The 26,388-nt window shown below is 37.6% G+C and overlaps 1 protein-coding gene across 4 annotated transcripts in view; it reads right to left on the reverse strand.

Annotated features, from left to right (window-relative positions):
* NBEA (neurobeachin) overlaps positions 1 to 26,388 on the reverse strand; it is a 559,686-nt gene that overhangs the window by 2,478 nt on the left and 530,820 nt on the right. For all 4 annotated transcript variants that reach the window (XM_089512505.1, XM_089512504.1, XM_089512507.1 and 1 more), the window contains 6 exons: positions 24,182 to 24,253; positions 21,699 to 21,854; positions 20,766 to 20,936; positions 2,874 to 2,975; positions 1,391 to 1,587; positions 669 to 820 (listed from right to left, as the gene is read on the reverse strand). In XM_089512505.1, the coding sequence (XP_089368631.1) occupies positions 669 to 820; positions 1,391 to 1,587; positions 2,874 to 2,975; positions 20,766 to 20,936; positions 21,699 to 21,854; positions 24,182 to 24,253 (850 nt within the window). The remainder of the gene's footprint in view (positions 1 to 668; positions 821 to 1,390; positions 1,588 to 2,873; positions 2,976 to 20,765; positions 20,937 to 21,698; positions 21,855 to 24,181; positions 24,254 to 26,388) is intronic.

Here is a 26,388-nt window from a genome sequence, read left to right on the forward strand (position 1 = left end):
TCTGAAAAAGGTTCTAATAGAGACACATGAATTAATCTTTATTCTGCAATATGTCTGTGCATTATAATAACTAGCTCACTTCCAACTAGCCTCAGAATCAAATAGGGACTTGAACTCAGGTGTCCTTGGTCCAAGGTCAAGAACCTGTTCCGGAAATTATACGCAATAACCCCGACAGTGAGATTACACTTTATGACTCCTTAATGGATTCATTTCTTCCATTTATCCGGTTAGGTCTCTTGGAGTGGATAATGGGAAAGCAGGCTTTTTATGCTACATTTTGTATTTAGGTATAGATAAACAAATATCTGTACTGGTTCAGTTTCTGTTTTTAACTACTGTATAGGTATGAAGGATCCAATCCAAAATAGAGCATGATAATTCTTCCTAGATTTGTCAGAACTGAATCACATCAGATTCCACATATAGATAAACCCAAAAATCATGGAAAAAAGAGCAGAGTGGCCAACTCATGTCACTCCAAATGATGTTGGACTACACCTTCCATCACTCCTCAGAATTTCCACAGCCAGTTAAAGCTGTTGGAAGATTGAGTTCAAAAATGTGTGGAGGACCTTGTTGACTAAGCGTGAACTATGGCATGAGTTACTTTGAAAATATATAATGCACAAACTCACATAGGCTCAATAACCTTCAGTTCAACTTACCTCTGATCATGGGACAGGTCCATTGCTCTAATGCCAGCATCACAGCCTGGGTAAATGTAGAGCTGCTTGAAGTCACAAGCCTGCCATACTTCCACAACCCCATTATCACCACCTGTAACCAGATTCTGCCCATCACTGCTCAGGAGAATAGCCTACAGAAGAGGTAAAGGCAGAAACAGTCATAAATAATGAAGGCATAAATGTGACGAGGAATACAGTTTTTATGACTGAAGTCTTTCCTTGCTTGACACATTCTGAAATAATAAATACAACAAAGTTTGAACGTGTTGAATACATTCTACAAGCAGAAACAAAGAAGGTTTCACTTGAAGTTTGCATATATCATATCTGGCTTTGCCCTGCAACAGTAGGTGCTATCACCAACACTTCAAGAAGGGCATTCCTTAACTTCCTTTAAGGTGCTGGTGATGGCTTTGTCTCCTCTAGGACTTGTATTCATTACTTGGCTTCTAGCTGGAAGAGGACAGATGTCAAGCCATATTAAGTTCTTAAAGCACAGGCACTTAAAAATTTTTTATGTCTAAAACAAATATCCCGGAATCATTTTGGATTTAACTGAGAGTTCTACTCTAACTTGAACTGAAGCCTGTGAAGCTATTTCTGACAATTCTGACTTTTCCAAGTTTGTACTAATTTTCTGCAAAACTAGCACCAGTTATGATGCAAATACATTCCACATAGTTGTAAGAGGAAATGGTTACCCTGGTTGAATCGTTGATTTCCATCTGAGCCAAGAGTTTGCCATTAATGCTGAAATTGCTGAACCTGCCACGATCATAGTAGATAATACAGTGGCCTTCACTAGACACTGAAATTAGGCGGGGATACAAACAATTTTCGGTTCCTTCAAGTGCTCGCAGCAAATCTCCAGTAATGGTGTGCACCAGGCAAGGTCCTTCTACATATTGCAAAATAACACAGTATATTAAAGAGGTATTCATAAATTCAGTTACATCATGGGTAGGATACTGAAATTTCTGAAATCTATGCTGAGTTCAGTATAAACTAACAATGGAATCTAAAATCTTCTTAAAGCAATTAGGCATTTACAAGTTTGTATTCTTTGAATCATTACTGAAAGCACAATTTGGAATACATCGGCAAACCTATCTTGAAAAGTTCAGTAACTTCTCTCTGTCTGACCTCCTGAGCAAGGCTATCTGGCTTTCTTTTGCTCCCCCATAAGCACCATTGTTATTCAGCCTCCCAGCCCTTAAAACATCTTCCTAACACTGAGGTTTCTGAATTGTTGAAAACCAAACTGATTTTCTTCTCTCCTCACACAAGGGCATTCACCAACATCCCCAACATCCAATTACTGAATTTACATGTCAGCAGTTGGAAATATTTATAAACATCTGTCACATTGTAGTAACCAAAGGCACTTGAGGACACAGGGTGCAAGTTAACAAACAGGGAAGCTGGTGCCCAATCAAGTCCTGATATAGAGATTAAAATATCATGGCTGGCATCCTATTCAGTATCTGTGATGTCACCAGCTAGATGTATGTCCTTGTAAATTTCGCTATTCATACTTATAGTCATGACACCATTGCTATGACTGCTAGTGCCCCCAAACCCAATTTAAAGGCCAGGCAGTCACATCAACTGAAGGAGCTCTGCAGCATTGGCAAGTGGCATGTTGAAGGATGATGTGGTGAGATTCCTCCCAACAGCTGTCCACTGGCAGAAAGGTTTTGGACACATTGTCCTTCCACACACCATTCGCCAGTACTAGAGAAATCCCTCAGCTGCTGCAACTGCTTAGTTATTAAGATTTTTTTTGTGCGGGTGAGATCAGGAGATAGATCATAACTATATCATTATATCTATGGCCCCGTACAGTCAGGCCAAAATAAAGCTGCTTCGGGTCACTTTGAAGGTATGCTGTTTAAATGATGCATGAGTCCTAAGAGTCCGTAAGCCGCACCAAAGCCATGCTCCAGTCCTAAGGATTGGAGCGCAGCTTTGGTGCAGCTTCTGGCCTCTTAAGATGCGTGTGTCATTTAAACAGCATACCTCCAAAGTGACCCGAAGCAGCTTTATTTTGGCCTGTCTGTACGCGCCCTATGTTTCCCATGTGGGACCTTAACCACTGTTGATAGGATAACAAAGATATTTATCTTGAGGCAATGTTCATTGATGAGACCTTTCAAATGTGTAATACCAACAATGATGTCTGACCTTTAGCACCACTTATGACAAGTCCTAGTTCAGCACAAACTGATACACAGACAACTTCATGATCATGGCCAGTCAGAACAGCTCTGGGAGCAGGGTAATCACCTAAAACAAAGCAAAGAGAAAAGCAAAGAAAAACAATGATGAAATTCTACAAAAAAAAATTGGCACAAGAAATTAGATTCAGATAGGTTAGGACATCACAGTCTTGGGAGTGCTCTCTGAAGGATTCTGTCTCCCCATATGTATCTTCTTGGGTTTTAATATTTGCAGGAGAGGGCTTTCCCCTCCTAATCACTTCAAAGATGCCTGGAGGGGATCGATGCAGGAAAAGGCACTTTGAGTAGCAACTGCTATATCATGGAATTGCTTCCCAGGGACATTAGGCTACTTCCCTCTCTGTTGTTCCTCTGCTGGCAGGCCAAGACTTTTTTCATTCAGGCAGGCCTGCAGTAATTCACTGGGTTTAAATGGACATGGTTGACTTGTTCTAATTTATTTATTAAGGAGCTATTTTGAAAGGTTTTAATGACTAAATTAATGTATAATTTCATATTTATAATCTTTTTCTGTTTTTTAAATTTTATTTAATAACATGTAAACTACCTTGGGGCAGTCAGTGCGGCATAATGGTTTGAGCGTTGGACTACAATTCTGGAGACTGGGGTTTGATTCCTAGCTTGGCCATGAAACCCATTGGACGACCTTGCGCAAATCACACTCTCTCAGCCTCAAAGGAAGGCAATGGCAAATATTCTCTGAAAAAATCTTTTCAAGAAAACCTCATGATAAGTTCACCTCAGGGTTACCATAAGTTGGAAATGATTTGAAGGCACACAACAACAACAACAACAACAACAACAACAACACATTGCTTTGCCTCCTAACCATGGGGAAAAGGCATATATAAGTTTTAAAAAGTAAACATGTGGGCCCATACAGACAGGCCAAAATAAAGCTGCTTCAGGCCACTTTGGAGGTATGCTGTTTAAAAGACACATGCATCTTAAGAGGCCAGAAGCTGCACCAAAGCTGTGTGCCAGTCCTTAGGACTGGAGAGTGACTTTGGCGAGGCTTCTGGACTCTTAGGACGTATGCATCATTTAAACAGCATACCTCCAAAGTGACCCGAAGCAGCTTTATTTTGGCCTGTCTGTATGGGCTCATGTGTGTACTTTTATCTTTTAAAAAAATCCCTGCTTCAACACTGCTTGATTCACTTCTGCTTTGCTTGACTAAAAATTCACAATGTCCATTACTATTTTTTTCAGAAGCAATATCAAAATAGCGATTGCAAAAACAGTTCTGAAGTACCTCCTGAGGGACACATCCCTCTGTTGTTTATTTGCTCTCTAAAATAATCACAAAATTGGGAAACAACAACATGTTACTTCCTATCCCAAGCCTGGCACAGACATTATATTCTTTGCCCATGTGAGTTGTTAAGACCATCCCCAAGTCCTCACTTGCATCAGCAAGCAATGTGATTACAGGAGCAAACAACTGTTTTATTCTGTGTATAGTCAACAGCAGCTTCTGTACACTTCCAGCCTAGAATACTGCTTCATGAGTTTGATGGTGGTCAGTAATTGTAGTTCTTTGGCTCACATATTATGTTTGTTCATGAAGCACATGAACATACTGCTTGAACTTATTGTTGTTGCTGTGTGCCTTCAAATGATTTCCAATTTATGGCCACCCTAAGGTGAATGTGCATCCCTTGGAACTGAAACAGACAGGCCAAATGATGTGGCTTCGGGTTGCTGTGGAGGCATGGCATTCAAATGCCACCTCCCAAGCGACCTGGAGCAAACACGAGATGAGATAATCCAGTTTCTTCCAGTGTAGGTTGCGGCTCACTTTGGGAGCGGGCTGTGTGGTTACCGTGGTCCTGACCCTCTTGCAACCGGAGTGGATTTGGGCCACTCTTTCACATCGATCTGCCTCGGCCCTATAACCTATTCTTGAACATGGCCACATAGCCCGAAAAACCCACAAAAAACTATGGATGCCGGCCATGAAAGCCTTTGACTTCTTTATGGAGAGTTTTTATGATTAAACCAAAGTTGTTCAAATGAAACAGACATTAACAGGAGGGGAGTGGGAGAGGAGAAAATAGGGAATTTAGCACTATCTTTAACTGATTTACTTTTGTATCAGCTTTCATGGATTTCAACACACTTCTTCCAATGCACTGGTGAAATTAGTGTGAGACTACACATCTATTATCAGTTACATAGTTGTGATCGGATCAAAAGGTAATAGGATACAGAAAGATGAAATTTATGATACTGGTCATAAACCTTCAGACAGTTCTGTATGATGATTCAGGGCTGTCAGGATAGTCTGTAATTCTCTATCAGGGTATCTGAAAAAGTAGCTGAGACGTCTTCTCCCCCTTTTAATGCTGCCACAGACTAACATGGATACCTCTTTGAAAATTAATTTCAGACATGAAGCTCATATATTAACAACTGTTGCATGGTGGGTATCCACCCAGAATGGTTTCCCAAAGTTTGTTGAAACATCTCAGAAAACATGATCTGATCTTCTAAAGCAGTGTGACAGAATACCATGTAATCATTTGAATTGCAGGTTGACATTTACCCAAATTATTCATGGTTTACAAGGGAACATTAAAAAGCACTGGTGCCTAATCCATCCTATACTATATCATCAGAAGAGTTTATTCAAAAGAATAAGACACATTAGAGGCATGCTGGTGAGGAGTGAATTTAACAAACACACTCATCACCAAATATTCATCCAATGGATATACTGTATTGTTCACCTGTAGCATTATGTCTGTTGTAGATACACTTTAAAAATGACAAGAATTGTGGATCACTTTAAGCACTAAAGGTACACATTGCACCATATGTAATAACTATGTGGTCATTTATGCTATCGTATGCAAAGGCTGAACAATCCATGAGGGAATAAAAAAAACAAACCAGTCTTTAAAAACAGAAAGAATAACATCTTTTTAATATAAAGAATCACAGAGATGGTTTCAGTAACTCAGGGTTTTTTTGTTTTTTTGGGGGGGGGTGTGTGACACTTTCCAATAGCATCTAACACTTTCCAAGCATCTAACGTGTGAATACAGAATCTTGTGAAAAGAAAAATAGAATGGATTTTAAAATTAAGAAGGGCTCAACAAAGTAGAATTTTTTTTCCAATCTTTGAAAAAACGATACAGAGTTTTCAAGGACCCCTTCCTGCTTTCAATTCAATTGTGCTGACATAGAAATATCACTGAGTACTATTAACATGCTCCAGGAGCATTTGGCTAGTCAAAATATAATCTACAGCCTTCTATCCAGACACTTTTTAGTTGTCAAAAAGTTTTATTGGAAACTGTTTTATTGGAAATTTCTGCGGACTGTTAACTTTTGGTATCTGGGTACAGATTACATTTATAGGTATAATTATTTCAATTGTTATGTACATTATGGTTATATACATGCAAATAAATACTATGCACATAAATAAATAATTAAATATTTGCTTCAACATGTTTATAGGCATAAATTATAAAAACAAAACAATTACAAAAACAAAAACAATATATAATATCACAAACATTATTATCCAAACTAGTCAAGATGATGCCAACTGTTAAAATATTAAAATGTTAAAATACTGAAATGTTACGTATCAGCAAAAAAGGGTTAAAAAAATTATCAAGTAATGGATGCTTGCCAGAAAAGGCAGGTCTTAGTGTGTTCCTGTCCTCTAATTGCTACTAATGAGGTTGCCTGGTGGATCTCTCTTGGGAAGCATTCCACAGGTAGGGGTCATTATTGCAGAGGCGCTTCCTCTTGGATATGCTTTAACCTCTCTGTTCTTTTTTCTTGCTGATGCTTTACCACAGAAACATGTTGGCAGTTTTCCAAGATACAATTTAAAGGAATATTTTGACGGCAAATCATTAAAACCTTTGGATAATATTTTGCTCAGGCTGTTCCTTCTAGGTCCAGTGTACTAAACTATGATTCTATAGCAATTTGTAAACCAAAATAATTGTGCTGGGCTTTCCCTGGGGTCTCCAAAACTTTGCAATGAAGGCTCCATATAATGTGGGCTAATTTAATCAGGGACTTTGGAATACAGAGGATCCAGTTACTGTGCAGGATGAAACGTAGCATCCTTTCAGAATCTGAATCAGTTTTGGCTTTATATTGTTGTCATGTACCTTCAAATCATTTCCGACTTATGGTGACCTTAAGGCGAATCTATCACGGGATTTTCTTGGGGGGAAAAAGTCTGCCTCTGCCTTCCTCTGAGGGTAGAGTGTGTGACTTTCCATGGCTGAGCAGGGATTTGAGCACTGGTTTCCAGTGTTACAGTCCAATGCTCAAACCACAACTGACACTCTAACAGTATACTAGTATGTACCATAGGTAAAAACTGTTCATGTTAATTCTCCATGCATGAGAACTATATGACAGTCAAGCTATGAATAAATCTGAGATTATGCTTATTCTCTTTTACTTTGGACCAAACAAGATGTGGCACTAATTGTATCATTTATTTATTATGTATTTAAAATCTAACTTTACCAACTTTTACTACTGCCATCTTCACAAGACAGTTCATTATAGAAAACACCCACTATCTAGGAATTAAGAAATGTTATTTCTATTTTACTGTTACTACTTATCTCACTTACACTATTTTCTGATTTATTTTAGTGTGTGCATATACACACACACTGAAGTAATATATATATATATATATATATATATATATATATATATATATATGATAGATAGAGAGAGAGAGAGAGAGAGAGAGAGAGAGAGAGAGAACATCCACTATCAATTCAATTTCAATATTAAAAATTTTAAAATCAAAATCAATCCTAAATAACAATTGGCTGTTTCCACTAATTAATGTGCAGAGTAAATCCTGCAACAGTGTCTACACTACCTTTTCAGTGGTATATGAAGTGTTTGTCTCTAAAAAAGACTCATTTGAATGAATTGCTAAGTAATTGTAGGGTTGGAAAGAATTTTTAAAAATATTCAAAATGTTGTTCAAAAATATGTTTTTCAAGTGTTGCGAAACCATGACAAGGAAAATGGACTGATGAGAATTTTGCAGTTCAAAACTAATTCTATGCAAAATACGTATGTAGTTGTTTTGCCCAGAAAACAGCATTTCTTGTGCAAGATATGTTCCTATTATTTTCTATGATATAATTTCCGGAAAAGAAAAACTGCCTTCTGCACAGAAAATGCTGTAATTGGAGACATAGTCTGTGAAAAATTCACATGTGGGTGATTTATGTAGAAAACAGTTTTTTAAAAAAAACAGAAAACAGCCTTTTTTGCACAGGAAATAATGGCTAGAATCATGTTGGAAAACTTCAAATACATAACTTATAGTTACATATTGGCAACTGCTACATATTCATGACCCTATGCACCCCCTAGTCTAGGGACAATTTAGGGACCATGAAAGTCCACTAAACCCCACTTACTGGAAAGCAGTCACTACAATTGACAGGAGTTTGTTCCTTTGTCAATTGGGAAGCAGCTGCCTGATGTTCCCCTTGTATGTGCCATCTCCAGTGTATGGTGATTTGTGACAGGGATCCATTTTCTTCCTGCAGCACCATGCCTGCTCACAGACAAGGCTGGAAACATTAGACAGACATTTTTCAGTTCTCAAGGGAATGGATCCCTGTTGATGCCATTGGCTACTTACCGGTAAGTGGGGTTTGGGGAGAAGAGTTCATGTCAGAATTCACTATGTAATAACATAATTATGGTGCTATGTAGTATGCAATGGTCTTACGGGATGATTGTGTACGTTTCTATGCAGAAATATGATCTCTTGCACAGAAAATACTATTTCCTGTGCAGAAAATTCTGTTTCCTAAGCAAAACAATCAAGTGTGAATTTTGCCCAGAATTAATCTTGAATTGCGATCAGACTTCAAACACTGCATAGTTTCTTTCTCACAGTGTGAAGAAAATTGCTAAAATTACTCATTGCTTCCTTTGAAAAGAAACATAGTGAAGGTTTACAACCCTAATGTATGGCTGTACTTTGAAAAAATATCATCTGTACAGTAGGACTTTTTAAAAATTGATTCTTTATTGATAAAACTAACATGTCACAATCTAATCCAATCATACGTAGACATATATACATATAAAACACACAAAGGAGACATTAACCCCTATACATAAATAAACATCCAAGTGATGTCATACACAGAGATAAAAAAAGAGAACTTTCTGAACTTTGTTATGACCTCCTTTTTTCCTTATATTATTTATGTCCAAATGTCACTTATCATATAATTTCCTTTTATCCTTGCTATCTAACAGCAGTAATAAAGTAGATTCCATGTACCTTAGCATAATAAATCTTATTATTTAAATCTTTACTAAAGTTTTAGTTTACTTTTTGTTCCCAAGTATTGTGTTATTAATAGCAATGTTACAGCCTTATACATTTTATCTCTTTCCTTTCTTTTTCTAGGAAGTTTATCAGCGGTTCCCAATCCTTCTTGCATTCCTTTCAGTAAACAGGTAAGTTTGTCAATTTCTATATAATCTATCTAACCATTCCTTGGTGTCTGGAAGTTCTCTTTTCTTCCATTTACTAGCAAATAAAATACAGGCTGCAGAAGTAATATAAGTTTCTCATATTTTCTCATATTTCATTTGTATTCATACTTAACAAATAGAACAAATTAAAACAAATTTTAATTTACATTTTAAAATACCCATCACCAGTCCATGAATCGCTTTCCAATATTTTTTCACCTCTTTACCACTCCACCACATGTGGTGAAATGTCTCAACATTTTCCAGGCATTTCCAGCATTTGTCGCTTATTCCTTTATGCATCTTAGCTAACCTTAGTGGCATTAGGTACCACCTGTTCTGCATCTTGTAAAAGTTATCTTTTAGGTCATAGTTAAGTGTGTTATGCCATGTTTTTCACCATTGTTCAAGTTGTATACTGTGATTGACATCTTGGGACCATTTCACCATACATCCTTTAATAATTTCTTGTTCTTGTTCTTGATCCCATTTTATTCAACTCTATGATTCTAACTGTGATATTTGATGCATATTTTTAGGGCTTAAGATCTTTTTGAATTCTTGTTCACCTCCTCCAATATCAGTGGTCTTACAATCTTTAATAAATCTTTCTCTTAATTTCCTGTAGAGGAACCATCTACAATTGTGGCTTTTCTCTACTAATTCCTCCTGAGTCTTTATTCTCATATTATTGGTCTTCTCATTTATGCCATGCTTTAAAGGGTATCTCATTTGTGATGATTAGTATGTTCTGGAACAGAAACATTAACTTTAGCAAAATATTCATCTTAATGGTAGACATCTTTCCTAACCATGAAAGTTGCAGTTTATTCCACTTTACCATTTCTTTCTTTATCTCCTGCTATGTTTTAGAGTAGTTATTTTTGAATAGATCTACGTTTTAGTTGTTATTGTTATTCAACTTAATTGATTTAACAATTTTTATATTTGATTTTGCTCCTAGTTCCACTTTTTCTTTTCTGTCCAGATTCATTGTCAGCATTGATGTTTTTCCTTTATTTCTGTGCAAGCCTGAGACTGAGCCAAAGTGTTCGAATTTAGTTAATATGTGTTCTAAGTTTTCCACTGGATTTGATAAGGTAATCAGGAGATCATCCATAAATGCTCTCACTTTGTGTTTCATTCCTTTTATCTTGATACCTTGTATACTGTTATTGTTCCTAATGTCAGTCATTAATGTTTCCTATGCAACAAAAAATAGTAAAGGAGAAGGTGGGTTCCCCGCCTCATTCATTTTTGAATGAAGATAGTTTTGGAGTTTTCACCATTTATCATAATTTTTGCAAATTGCTTTTAGTAAATTGCACCAATCCATGTCTGGAATCTATCCCTTATCTCCGGTGGGGTACAAACCACCAGAAAGAGGCATGTCCCCAGCACCCCTCTTTTCTCTGCAGGAGCGCTGCAGCAACCAAATTGTGCAGCGCCCCTGCGGAGCAAAAAAGGAGTGCCAGGAAACGGCTCCTTTTTTGTGGCACACTTCTGTGCCCCAAAGTGCCAGCGATGCCGTGGTGACATTGTCACCAGTATGTGCTGCGTCTGGTGGGCGCACCCCATCGTCACGTGTGAGGGCTGCCAGGCGTGTGGATGCTCTGCCCACCAGCAGCCCTTGCACATGACAAAGGCGCCTCAAAAGCCCATCTGTTCCGGGGCTCAGTTTTCTTTAGTGTTTCTTGCAGGAATGACCAATTGACCAACTGAAAGGTGATACATTAAAATTTTAATGTAACAAAACTGTTGTATACTTAATCCCATCTGTACAGTAGGATTAAGTATACAACAGTTTTGGTACATTCTGAATTTTGAATAAATATATGTTTTTTTATTTGTTACATCTACCAGATTAAAATTTTAACTTTAAAAATAAATAACTGCATCTTTTCTGTGGAGAAAAAGAGCCATATACATGTAGGGGGGAAAAAGAAGAAGAGTAGTTTATGGTCAAATATGTGATGGTACTGTCTGGATTAATAGAGAAAGGATAAGAAATTATGTGTAAACGAATGGTATTAGAGAGAGACAGAACTGGAAAAGACTGAGGTATATCTGTTCTATGTCTCCGAACAGGATATATACTCAGTTTGGATATCAAGGGGCCATTTTGCTGTTTACTTCATTCTTTGTAGATTCTACCTGTATTGCAAAGAAAAAGGAAATGGAACTGGGATTACTTTAAAGACACCAGATTCTGTCTGATTTTGAAAACTAAGCAGGGTTCAGCTTGTATTGTTTTAAATACGGTATTAGGCATCTTGAGAGCCATTACTGGGACAAAGGCAGGGTAAAAATGAATAAAAAAATACTACTTGGATGCGAGACTGCCAATGAATTCTATTGTAAGCTATATTTCAGAGGAAGGAACTGACAAAACCACTTCTGAGTATTGTTTGCCAAAGAAAACCCTATGAAATTTATGAGGTTGCCATACATCGATATCCAACTTGAAGGAGTACACACAGAGAGAGAAAAGGACGATCCAATCCTTTAAAGGTTTTTTGCATTCCAATTCTAGACACAACATCCTCTTGCAGTGGGGCAATCAGTGACTGAAATTTTAAAAAGGCATCTGTGAATGCTAAATGAAACAAAAAACTAGGGATGGAAAACATCCTAGCTTCAAGAACCATACTAGAAATGTACCAGGAGATGAAGGATCACAGCTAAATTGCATATTTCTAGAAGATGCTAAACTACAGCTGGCAGAGGGTATGAACTTATTCTACCATATTCTTATTTTGAAATTGCAGTTCTCAAATGCGAATTACCTGAGTTAGCCCTTGAAAAACCTTGAGAGTTTTTCTTGACAGTTGAAAAGAAAGCAAAGAAATGAAAAATAGCCCATTTTCTCTATTACACATGATTCTGGAAATGCCAAACACACAGTACTCACTGAAGCTGCAGGTTATCTATAATTAAATTGAATAGTACTGTGATCCACTTCATTTGACAAGGCAAATGCCTGAGAGGACCAAAGTTGTCCCTGTATATAACCAGATTTTAAAAGAAATCCTAGCTACACTATACTTCCAAAGACTTTAGAATCAATAATAGCTTTGCAATAACAGTGAGTATCATTTCACTCTTTAGTGACAAATGAAAGAAAAATACAGTTTTAATCAGTGACATATTCTTTCAGCAAACCTGCTGTATGGGAGAGAGAACCTCATTCCACATTATATTTCACGGCAAAAGACAGAATGTCACGGACCTCAGCAATCATTCAAAATCTAGTAAAATATTCTGTCACCATCACATCACCACTGATAGATGCAGCAAGAGGTTAAAGGCTCTGGCACCAAGGGAGCAGCAGGTGAAACTTGACCACTGCGAATTGAAACACCATCACTTTGAAATCACAGTAATTTCCCCAATGTGGCACCTCTATATCTGCGATAGAAATCACTTCAGGGCAAAAAGATAAAATATACAAGGTTGAGCTACCAACTCAGTTTCCCCAATGTGCTTTAAAATAAGAAGGCAGCTTTTGTTCACCACAAGAGACATAATATGTGATGAATTGCTGTGGAAGACAGCATGTCTTCCAATTTTAAACAAAGCAGAAATATTAATAACCTAATTGTTAATTCTGATGGGTCCTGGCTTCCCTGCAAACAAATATTTCATGCAAAATAGAAACATCTTGGCTAGCACTGTAGTAGACTGTCAACAGTACAACAGAGACAGTCATTTTAAAAAGAAGCAGGCATCAGAGCATCTCATTCTTGATGTAACTGTTTACTGCAGAGAACTAGGAATACGCAAAAATAAGCATTCATAAATTACTTCAAACCAACAAACATAGGCCCAAAATAGAGGGGCCGAAAAAATCATGGCAAGACTGCGCTGGTACCATTTGCACCAGGACTGTGGTAACCACATGTACCTGGCCCCAATCCAGGCCATTGCTTTAATTTTGAACCTTTTTGGCTTGGCTCTTTTCACATAATGTGGGTCCGGCATGGTTTCCCACCATGTTCGGGGCATGCATCATCTAAACACTATGCGAATGTGGCGGGAAACCATGTCATTTGGCCTGTCTGTTTCAGGACATAGTCAAGAAACCATCCTGAGGAACAAATCGCAGTGAAGCAGTTCCTGGAAATGCATTTCTTCACATTTCTTTACAATCCTCTATGTTTGGATAAGTGGCCTAAGACAGGAGAAGAATTTTGATGACCAGGAAATAATCAGCAGCCTTTCAGTGGGTGTCCCTGTTCTAGGCCATGGAGAAACACTACAGAACATATGGAGACAGCACTACAGGAAACAGGTTCCCTCCATTGCTCATATACTTTACTCCCAAGTTTGTCACACAGGCAAGAAAGAAAGGGGGATGCCCATTCAAGAGTCTTGTGCTGATTTGCACAAACTGGAGGGGGTAAGGGATGCAATAGCAGGACCTCTCTTCTTCCGGCTTCTTTCTTATTTTCTCTATCAGCCTTGGGATGAGAACAGGAAAAACTTCTCTGAAAAGAAATCTAGTAATGCAGTACCCATGGGGATGGTAAACATTCTTGGGGACCTTCAGTCTCTTTTAGCCTGAGGGTTATTGTTAGGATAAAGTATAATGAGAATAAAGACATGAGTCAATAATTTGATGCAGCACCCCAAAAAATCTAATGGAGGCTGCTTCAACAGGAGCATATTGTCTCGATCAAGAGGATATTAACAACTGGGAATGTTTCCAAAGAGTGACCAAGATAGCAATAGCAAGTACATTTCTATACTGCTTACTAATATACTAAGTGATTTACAAAATGCAAGCTAATTGCCCCAAGCTGGGTACTCATTTGAGCAGCCTATGGAAGGATGCCAGACTGTTGATCCAGAGCCCCTGGCTAGTATTAAACTCACATCCTTGTGGTTTGTGAGTGAGTGGCTGCAGTACAGGCATTTAACCACTGTGCCACCAGGGCTCTAAGATGGTTAAAGATCTGGAAACAAAGCCCTGTGAGGAAGAGCTTAAGGAGCTAGTTATGTTTAGCTTGGAGAAGAGAAGGTTGAGATGTGATGGGACAGGCATATTTAAATATCTGAAGGGACGTCATGTGAAAAATGAAGTCAGCTCTTTCCTTCCGCTGCTGTAGAGAATAGAACACAAACCAATGCTTCCAAAGAACAAGAAAAGACATTTCACCTGAATATTAGGATAGTCATCTTGATCACTCTTGACTGACCTATTCAACAGTGGAATAGACTGCCTCAGAGGTAGCAGGCTCTCTCTCCTGAGGTTGTAGGTAGAGGTTGGATGGCCACTATTCAGCAGTGTCTTAATTGTGTATTCTTACATGACAGGATGTTGGATTGCATGACCCTTGAGGTCCCTTTAAACTCTGTGATTCTATAACTAGGGAGGACAGCATGGATGTTGCTTTGAGCTCACTGGAAAAATAGCAGATATAAATATAACAAATAAATAAACAAAGGCTCACACTTGCCATGTTGTATATGTCCCTAGAAATAGAAATTTCCTGACATCTATTATATAGTATTATAATGGGGTGAGCACTTTCAGTTGGTTTGAGGATAAATTTGTTGACCAGACCACCAAAAACTCCACCCTCTTCCCCAAACTGGAAGATTTCACTTCTAGGTTTGAAAAATGGGTATTTCTTAATGTTAAACAGTGCAGCAGGGCCTTGCAGCCTATAGCTTCAAGAAATCCATCCATTTTTCTGCATTAAAATGGCATGCATCTGCATGGCCACATTTGCATACCTGCTGTCAATGTTAAAAGAATATGTGTGCATGTGTGTATATCGGGCCTAGAGGTAGACAAAAGATCAGCAGTGGTATTTGTACCTTATTTTTGTAGGCAAAACAGTGGAATACAACTGATGCAGACTTTAAATGAAATATCTGCATCTAAATGAAAGTAGGTATGATATTTGATCATAAATATGCAAGACACTCAAGCAGATTGTCTTCATCAGTGCTGCTACAGGTTATGGCAAGTACCATGCTGTATGTTTATTCCAAAAATTATGGTGTTTAAATGCATAAACAAACAAAAAAACAACTTGGCCAAATGTGGTATTTTGATACAAACCAATAATTTGAATCACACTATACTGAAACAATGCATTTGACTTCACAATCCATGTTAACACATTGCACATGTCTGAACAGCTTGCATTCTAAATTAGTGAAATAGAAAATTCAAGAGGTTGTTTTAAATCCTATTATCTCTTCCAATTAATTCAGGAAATCCTTTGTATTTGAAATATTTACCCACAAGTAACTGAATATGTCAGCAGAAATATTATTTGTAAAACTAATTCGTCCTGGAATATTTTTTGCAGATATGAGTCTCTTCAGTTCACAGGACACTTTACTATGCTTTTTTTCTGAGGTAGTGAACATTCCCTTTAAGCTTATTCAAAGTGTGTCCATTAACACAAAATGCACTGTAGCGCCTTTAAGGGGCATTTGCTGTAATTAGTCCAAAAAAACTGAGCTTTGGGCCAGTCAACACAATGTGTTCATAGTGCTCAATGCAAAAACAGCCAGAGAAAGTAACGTTAACTCACACCTCTGGTGACTATCTGGTATGTAATGAGAAATGTCAAGTCCCAAGATCAATGAAATTTCAGACTCTGGGGACAGAACAGGAATAGCATTGATCCTTTTAAAGAAACCAGTCAAAGGCTGAATGCAATATATTGCACAGATAGGCTCAAGAGGATAAGCGGCCAAGTCCACTATACCTACATGACAAAAAATTCAATCAGCTCTTAGCACAAGCTGCTGGCTCCATTCTCCTTTTCATGCAGAGAGATGGTTCCAATTAAAGTGTGCAAATTATTTTTTATCACTTCCAAATTAGTTTCTGAATTTGTGTCTGTTCCAGAAGAAAACATCTGCCCTTACTCTCTCCCCACTTTCCTTCTTGCTGATCTAGCTATTCAGGAATTTATTCAAAGATTCAGATCCCCCCAACATTGTTTGAAAGCCTACTGAAATAATAATAATAATAATAATAATAATAATAATGGTAATATTTTATGAAGGGTATAGATAAAGACGACATTATACAAATTCAGCCAAACAAGATTCCCCCAAGTTGCAGAGAAAAAAAAACAGTAATGTAGTCAACTGCATAATGAAAAAACTTTTTTCTCCAAGTATTTGATATTTTACAGACTGGTCTACAAAAATATCTTTCTGGCATAGTGATGCAGGCAATGTAATATTTTACAGACTGATCTGTAATAGTGTCTTTCTGGTACAGTGATACACACAGTGTTGTATTCCCAAACTGCTTCAGGCAATGGGCTGCATTCTACCCTCTCCTCATGAAATCTCAGCATTGCTATGTGTGGATCAGGGAAATAAAAAACCAACTGGAGCAGGGGAGATGCTGAGAATCTAAGGAGAGTGGCTCATCTGTATATGTTTTAAATGCAACAGATCTTGAGCCCTCTGTGGTTATCTGCCTCGATCTTCAATCGGAAGAGGCGGGATATAAATAAATATTTATTATTATTATTATTATTTAGTATGGCAATCAGCAAATGTAGTTTCTTGACTGACCACAGGGCTTGTGGGTTGCTTGTTGCTCATCCTCTTACAGCCCAATGCAATATCAGGCAGAACAGCTTCCGCACACTACAATGTATTGACATGGTGAGAGCAATCCATATTGACAGAGTACAGTATATAATTTATTAGATACCACTTTAAAAATGAGAAACTTTTTCCACTCTAAATTTCAAAGCTAACAGGTCTAAAACATGGCATTTGATAGCACCTTTACCTATTATGTGTAATACATACTGCATACTCGTAAACAGCAAGACAACTAGCACATTATTTCAACAAGGTATTTTCTGGAAATGAAAACTGAAACCATTAAGGTCTAAGTGCAATTGCTAGTGGTAACTAAGGTAGACCTGTTCAGTTAACTGGTGAATGGTAAAATCAACCCTTATTGAAATTTTACTAATTCAATGGTTTTGTTCTAGTTCAGATTAGTAACTGCATTTAGGCCTAAGTGTGTGTACACTTGTATAGGTGCACATGAATGTGAAGTTTCAAAATATATGATTAGCAGGTGTTGATTAAAAGTATTAGGGAGGAAATGATTCTCCTTCATATGATTTTCTGAAACAACTAAAGTTCCTTTTGATAATTGGGTGCAATGAAGCTGAAATTGATAATTAACTGTCTTTCAGCTTAAAGGATCATTAGAAAGTCAAGCACCTAGCCCACATAATTACGATAACCTGACATTTTTCTTTTGAATTCCTTATGCTCTGTGATATAAAATATCTTATCTGTGTCTCCAGATGACAGCTTCTGAGAAACTAATCCTTCTCTGAAAATATCATCTGCATCTTTCTAGAGATTCATTTTAAAGATGTTAACTAATTGGATTTAACCTACACTGAACATCTCACTTTCATTTTTCTTACAAGATAAGCCATAATCTCCTGGCAGTGTATGTGCAGGAACTGAGGATATTAGAAAAAATATTTCTTAACATAGCTCTTCTTTGACTTAACACTGTGTTGCCCATCTAACATATAAGATTAGGGCAATAACTATAATCGCTAACATGGATGCAAGAAATGTTGGAAGAGCTTTTGGTGGTAAAATGGATGTGTAATTAGAAAACCATGAACCAACACTTTGAATACCAAAAGAGTATGGCAAAATCAGTTGGGTAGCAGTAGGATGATCTTCCCTATCATCCTAAAAAAAAAAAGGGGTGGTGGTTAATACATTAAAATATCCCTTTTAAAAAAAGGTCAACTGCTGCAAGATGTATGTATTTTGGGATTTGTTGCTAAAATTTCATTTCTTTTCTGCACAGGTAACACTCCTCCCCCCACATAGCACTGTGTGTGTGTGTGTGTGTGTGTGTAAAAACTATTTTTGTGCAAACAAAATTAAAAAGTCCCACTTGCATTTAAAAAAAACATTAAAAACTCACAAGAACATGCATAAGATGGGTTTTCATATGTGAGAGAATGAAATGATTGAAGATTTACCATCGTCTTCATGAAGTAGCTATGCACTGTGTTGGTACTGGGATATGGAAAGTGAAAGGGACCATATACCATATACGAACCTGTGCCTTGTATTCATAATAAGTGAAGGGCACCACATACACACCTCATGCAGGCCCCTTCCCCACCACCACTCCCTTCTCCTTTTGTGTCGTGTCTTTTTAGATTGTAAGCCTGAGGGCAGGGAACCGTCCAATTAAAAAGATTGTATGTACAGCGCTGTGTAAATTTACAGCACTTTATAAAGGTTAATAATAATAATAATAATAATAATAATAATAATAATAATTCTGCATCTGTATTGCAGAAATATTGCCGTTTGACACCACTTTAACTGCCATGGCTCAATGCTAGGGGATTCTAGGATTTGTAGTTTTGTGAGATATTTAGCCTTCTCAATCTGACAGCTTTAGTGCCACAACAAATTACAAATCATAGGATTCCACAACATTGAGCCATGGCAGTTAAACTAGTGTCGAACTGCATCATTTCTGCAGTGCTGATGCAGCCACAGAGTTGGAAGAGGCCACAAGGTCCATCCAGCCCAACTCCCTGCTATGCAAGAATACACAAAGCCACCCAGTCTCTGTTTACAGCTAGTATCATCAGGAAGTTCTACATAATGTTTCGGTGGAATTTCTTTTGCTATAGTTTGAATTCATTGCTCCATGTCCTGCCTCTGAAGCAGAAGAAAACAAGCTTGTTCCATCTTCAATATGTTGTTGATGTTGTGTGCCTTCAAGTTGTTTCCAATTTTTGGTGATCCTAAAGTGAACCTATCATTGGGAAATGTGTTGCATTTCCCATATGTTATCATCTGCTCCATTTTCCCCAGGTCGAACACTTTTGTTTTCCTTTTGGGAGAAGACAGATGCAAAGACAGTATTGAGTAATTCTACCTTTTCCCTGTTAACATTTTGCCATCTTCTCCAAACAGTGGGCTTACCATTTCCTTCTTTTTCCTTTTCCTACAGACATATCTAAAAAAGCCCTTTTTAATTTTCTTTAACATTTCTAGCAAGCCAGTGTGCATTAAGTTTTCTATCTTTTTTTGAAGGATGGTAAATTCTGACAAAAATGTTCTGAAATAAATTTTTCATCCATCCCTAAGCTGGACTCGGTCACATCATTGCTTGCCTAACTGATTAGCAGATTCTAAAAATACTGGAAATCATCCCATTGGCAATAGTCAAAGAGTCCATGCCAAAGCCATTAAATTCAGTATATGCCAGTCCGAAAAGCCAAAAGAATTGTCAAAAACAGTCCGAAAATTGAAGTAGCCAAATCCTGAGGTAAAACCAAAACTGGTTGCAAGCACAAAGTTCCTCTGATGCTGCTAGCATGACGGGCGAAAAGGAACTGAGGTAAATGAGCAGGAAAGCTAGGGATGCAATAAGAGGTGGGTAGAGCTACCACCAAAAATCTGCATAATGATTCTAGAAGGTTCCAAATGGCTCTGTACAGGTGCAGGAATACCCATTTGTGTGATCCACAGAGACCATGAAGACCACTAGCATTCTCACTGCAACATATTTCAGGCCTCCTCCTGGAGGACCTTTAATAAAAACAATGTGCTGTAGACTTGGAGCAAAATCAGAAATAGACTTCTGAAGCTAATTATGTGAATAGTGTAGATCAATCAGTATGAATAGATCAATCAGTATGAATAGCAGCTTAACTTCCACCAATGTCAAAAACAGGGACCATAAATCAATACTGTATGCCACTCTACGATCTTGTAATATACGGTGGAACATAAACATTTTAATAAATGAAAAGTAAATAAATATATGCTGAAAAGGAATTAAATACTGCAATGATAAAAATATTGTCCTTATAGGGAAGTTTATGCATAAATGGTTTCTCATTTGTGCATTTTTAGTTTATTACCTGCTAGTTTATCCTTTGGTATCACTTTTTTCTCTTTTTTTCTCAGTATGATTTTTGCATATATATTTTTTTTAAAAGCCAGATATGTATATTAGCGATTTAAGGATTATGCCTCTATGAAGCATGTTTAAACACAATGTAAGCACTTTCTGTTGTGCTCTACAACTGCTTGTTTTGTTCTTCCCAAAGAAGCTATGGTAAGTTTGCATAGTATGTATAACACAATTGTTTTTCAATTCCATCACTTCCTTGTTGCTTTACAACTAATTGGTATAAACAAATTTGCAGACTACAAAAAATTATGGTTACTACAATGATGTTTACAGCCTTTCTGAAATTCTAAGTGTCACAACTGACTTTTCAACTACCTAAACAAGTAATACATTTAAAGAGGTGGATGAACTTACTACTGTTTGGATTGTCACCAATGATATGATGCCGACCACTCCAGTACCATAGCAGTAATGTAGCATCACGAGAGCCAGAGACTATGTAGCAGTCCCCACCGATATAAGATTCCGATCTGGCAAGGCATGTGACTACATCCCAGTGGCCAAACACAATCTGAGTTAGTTTTCCTGCAACAAAGATGGCTGTGTTACTGATTGTTATGTTTCAGGATTCTGGGAGTACAAATGGAAGCAAACAAATCTGAAGACATCCCCCCACCAATCAAAATACTTTAAAAAAAAAAGAAACATTGGAGTCTAAAACTGATACCTATATCTGTCTTCAGGCAGCATAAAAAGGGTCAGATGTACAACCTGAGCAAGTCTCTTATAGAGGAACACTGCTGGGTGCAGACTGCAACAAGTATTAGAAAGGTGCATCTAAAATAACTTATGTTTTCCATTACTGAATATGAACAGTGTACTTCCTGTTACCTCCTTATATTCAATGTAAAATGGCACTTGAGAGAAAGTTCCAAACAGAAAGCATGTAATTTGCACTACGGGGTGTGTTTTTTATTCAGTACCTTTCCCTTAAGATTCTACAGAGTTATGTGCATGCATCATTCATACACTAGCCTTCCTGAACATTTTCTTCCAAACAGTTTTGCCCTCAGGCTTCCAAACTGTTTTTGAAACTCTCAGAGGTTCAAGTAGTATTTTTTGGGTTTTAAAATAGCAACTATTGAAACAGGAACAGCTACTAATGTGGCCAAGATCCTCTGCCCAAATTCCCTTTTAACTTTTTTTTAAAATAACAAATATCCACACAATTTTAGAGATCAAGGATAATGAAAAATTCAATGTAAACAAATATATAGCTCACGGGCATTGCAAGAATGTGCCTGATGCTAAGAGCACAGCAGTGAAAATGCAGTGTGTAACATCTACCTGTTTCTGTAGAATAAACACGAAAGCTCTTGTCCCAGAAACCACAGATAAGAATGTAGCGATTATCTGCTGTGACCACAAAGCAATGAGCATTGATCTGGATGCTTTGATCCACAAGGTCTGTGATCTGCCGTTTGTTCACACCAGAGTTATTGGCTGCACAAAATTAAAAAAATATATATATATATTCAAGCCATTTCAACAACTTTTTGTCATGCAGTATCTGGAAAAAATTTAATTTAAGCTGTGAATTTGAGTGGGGTACAAATGCTAACATGGCCATGCTAGTTTTCAGAAATATGGAAGTATTTAATATTCTTAGGTCCTGATGAATTAGACCAGGAAGATGGACAAAATGACCACACAACTAATGGCAAGACTATCTAGCCTCATAACCTCGCCTAGAGCATACTGGAGATAGTTTAACAGAGATTGGATGGTCATCTCTCAAGGGTGCTTTAGCTTCATGGAAGTGGGTTGGATTACATGGCCGTTGTTCTCCTTTTCAACTCTATGCTTCTATATTAATCATGCTTCAGATCATGCAAAAGGCCCAAAGGAAGGAAACACAAAACTTGAAGGGCTACTGATCAAATTCTCTCAGGGAAAGGTGTTTATCTCAAAACTCATTCCCACAATGCTGCCCAATTTCTTGAAATCATAAAGTAGCCAACTTTATCATTGCTGATTATAGCATGGAAATTGTAACCATATGAATACTTCACAGTTGTTATCTCAGGTGCAAAAGAGAAGGACAAAACAAGGCTTGGCTTATTCTGTGGTCAGAGGGAAAATGACTTATTTCTATATGGTTGGAACCAGCACATGAGCACTTTTGATATATCTATTTCAGTGGTCCCCAAACTTGGTCCCACTGGTGTTTTGGATATTAACTTCCAGAATTCCTTAGTGTTAGCCAAGCTGGCTCAGGCTTCTGGGAACTGAAGTCCAAATCACTGAAAGGAAGAAAATTTGGAAACCACTGTAAATACAAGTTGCTGCATGACTCCATTCCCATTATGGTGTGTTTTGATTTGCTACATAAAATGAGATAGAGGGAATAACCTTTCAATTGTCCATGGGAAGTATCTGCATAAATTTTATAGAGTACAAACATTATTTTCAGCACATACTGCTAAATGCTCACATACTTCAATTTATTTAGAGCCAGAAATCTAGGGATGTAGACTGCTTCCAGATTTTCTCATCCTCAACACATTTAGACACTCCATTGAGAAAATGGCCAACTAATATGGGACATTTCATTTTTAAAAGCATTTAAAATATTTTTTTGCTTTTTGCCAAAAGAGCTGTTTGTGCAAAAAAGGGATTGTTCGGAAAATTAGTTTTGTGCAAATGCCTAGATGTTGTGCAAACACAACATTTTGTATAGAAAACAGTGTTTTCCCTACAGTACACTATGTTCTGTACAAAATGTTGCTTTTTGCACAAAGCCCCATTTTATGCACAAAACCTACAAAAATTTTGGCACACATTTATCTTGAAAAAGTCCCAAGGTGTGAAAAATTATTGAAAAATGCACAAAAACTTTTGTAAACTCATCCAGTGGGAAGAAAACATATGACATTCTTTCTTCATGCATGCGAGAACAAAATAAAACTTATACAGTGATCTTTCTGGTAGTTCTTGCTTCTCCCAATCTGATGTCTCCAGAAGAAAAGGAGAAAATACATTTTTATTAGTGAAAGCATCAACAATGTTTGTGTAACTGGCATCATAAATTGAGGATGTTGGGCAGAAGTGGCTGTTGACTCAGGAAGACTGATGCTTTATTTTTTTAAAAAATTACCCACTGTATCTTACTGAATTTCTCCACCTTTTTATCTTTGTTTTCTCAGAAACCAATACATACAGTCTAAGTATACAGTTGAATTTTCTTGTGTTTTGTCCTTTATTTGATGTATTTATTTGATGAAGTATGATTTTATTTTAGAAAGAATGTTTTTTCTAGTATTGTATCGCTAAAAATACAATATAGCCTGAACTCAAAATGGTCTTGTGTGACTTCATATCTAACATAAACAGCCCTAAATCCTTCTGTTAGTCTGGATTAGAGTGAAACTCACCATTCAACAGTTGATTGAATGAATGTACTCTAGTTGGGACTTCCAACGGGATAGCAACCATTTTGTGGGGAAAGGGGAATGATCTGAATGTACATTACATAGTTCTACTATGGAAGAGACATAATTCTGCTATGAAACAGACAATAGTGAACCTTATGCATCATACTAATCAGAATGGTACATGGGAATGTTATTCTCACACTTAGTATGATCCAATTCAATTCAATTAAGTTTGAAATGAAAGTACTATCATATCTACTTCTAGTCATTAGCAAGCCCTAATTTCACATATACAGTCGGCCTTTCTCATACACAGATTTCTTATACACATAATCAAGCATCCACGGTTAACACCCGGTTTTCTAATAATAGGTTTTTAAAAATTCTCTGATATACCTATCAGGGGATCCATTTCAATGGGAAGATGATGAGCTTGATCCAAAGAATATCCGGGAGCTCCCCTGAGGCCTATAAAAGAGCAAAAAAAGTAAAACTAATAAGGACTACATAGGTATTATTTTATCTCATTTAAATGGGCAGTATTGTGGGATCATTTAAAAAAAAAAACTTCATATTTTCCCCATGACAAAATAGTTCTTCCCTTGTAAATCATGCTTAACATATTTGCTAAAAGATCTTTCATGGATTCAGAGGCACTGGAACCATATCCTACTACAAGGTGCTGATCTAAGCCAAAGATGTGATAGAAGGAGGAGGTGAAACATCACATGATGTCAGCATGTGTTGTAGTAACCAGGTAGTTTGTATGGCCTGCTGGGAACAATCTGATGGACTTCTTCCAGTGCACACTCTCCTAAAGCAGACTAAGGTTGCTCCCACCATATCTCTGCTCTGGACACCACTCTTTCCTTATCAAGATTTTAGCCATCACATATCTGAGCAACATTCCAAACAAAATCCAGTTTTACCACTGATTGGGAGAGAAGTGAATGGCCAGCCAGAGAGTGTCTGTTACAGCAGAGGGATGAGGACAAGACAGCTTGCGGGAAGATGTCAATATGCAAGTGATGGGAGCTGAAACTTCTCCCACTCCATGAATTTCAACATTCCCCCTAGCCTACTCCTGATATTAGAAGAAGCCAGGCTGAGCAAAAATGTGTCTAGAAAACAGAGTATAGCAAAATACACAGAGGAAGGATTTTGCTACTATTATTTGTGCCCCTTTGTTGGCTGTAAAACCAGAGCTTTCTGTTCCCATTCTTGCCTTCTACCCATAAGGACAGACACATACATGAACAACCACAAGGCTAATCCTCTTAAACCAATTGTATAAACTGTCATTATCTCAGTGTAAGCCAGTTGAATAATATGCATTCAATATCTAATTTATTGTTCTGTGCCTTCAAGTTGTTTCCAACTAGTGGTGACCTATCACTGGGTTTTCTTAGCAAGATTTATTCAGGGGGGTTTGCCTCTCCCTTTCTCTAAGTCTGAGAGAGTGTGACTTGCCCAAGGCCAAGTGGGTTTTCATGGCTGAGTCAGGATTCATACTCTCGACTCGAGAATCATAGTCCAAGGCTCAAACACTACACTGTGCTGGCTGTCTTATCTCTATCTGGATTAAATCTTAACTCAGGCAGCATCCTAATCTTATCAGACTATTTTGGCTGCCTAATTTGCTGCCCGAATACATCCAGCTTGAGAAAATGACTTGTGGAGTTTTCCTGGAAGCGGGGATGGATCCGGGCTGTATTCAGCCAGCATATTAGGTGGCAAAAACCATCTGATAATATCAGGATGCCGCCCAAATTAAGGTTTATAAGCTCCTTACTGAAAGCCAGTCAGTATTATAAAAAGAATTTGCCTACTGATGAAAGGACACCAAGGATGGAGTCAGTTTAGCTTCTATTAGTCTACAGTTGTAGTCCAGTGCTCCAACCATATGCCATGCTGGTTTCCACTATTCCATTACTGGGACCATAAGGTGGCATTTAAAATATTAGATGACATATTTAAAACAAATTCTATTATCCTGAAATGGCAAGTAACTGTACTAGTGATGCTCTTTAGAAGGGAGTGACGTTACCAAAAACAAAACAAAACAAAACAAAACAAAAAACTCTCTATAACAGGGGTAGGCAACCTGCGGCCCGCGGGCCGGATGCAGCCCGGTGAGGCCTTGGGACCGGCCCCAGCCCAGTCCTGCCACTGATTGCCGCTGGGGCCTTTGGCATCTCGCGCGAGGGGCATGGTGGGGCAATTGTCTATAGAAGCCTCAGAAACATGCATTTATCTTAACATTTTTTTAAAATCAGCAAATTTTTCCACGTGTCCTTCATTTTTTATTTAAAAAGTGCCCTCCATTTGAAAATTTTGTCCTACATTTGTCCCGGTTTATTTATTTATTTAATTTTTTAAAAAAATATTTATTTATTTATTTTTTGGCTTCGGTCCCCCAGTTGTCTGAGGGACAGCAACCCGGCCCCCGGCTCAAAAGGGTTGCCTACCCCTGCTCTATAATCTGGTTTGACACCACTGTCACTACCATGTCTCAATGCTATGGAATTCTGGGAACTGTAGTCAAGTTTTGGTGCCATCACCAACTACAATTCCCAGAACTCCATAGAATTGTGCCATGGCAG

This window comes from Sceloporus occidentalis, unplaced genomic scaffold (genome assembly GCF_023333645.1).
Source record: "Sceloporus occidentalis isolate IW3139 unplaced genomic scaffold, rSceOcc1.0.p SCAF_2, whole genome shotgun sequence".
Classification (NCBI taxonomy): Eukaryota; Metazoa; Chordata; class Lepidosauria; order Squamata; family Phrynosomatidae; genus Sceloporus; species Sceloporus occidentalis.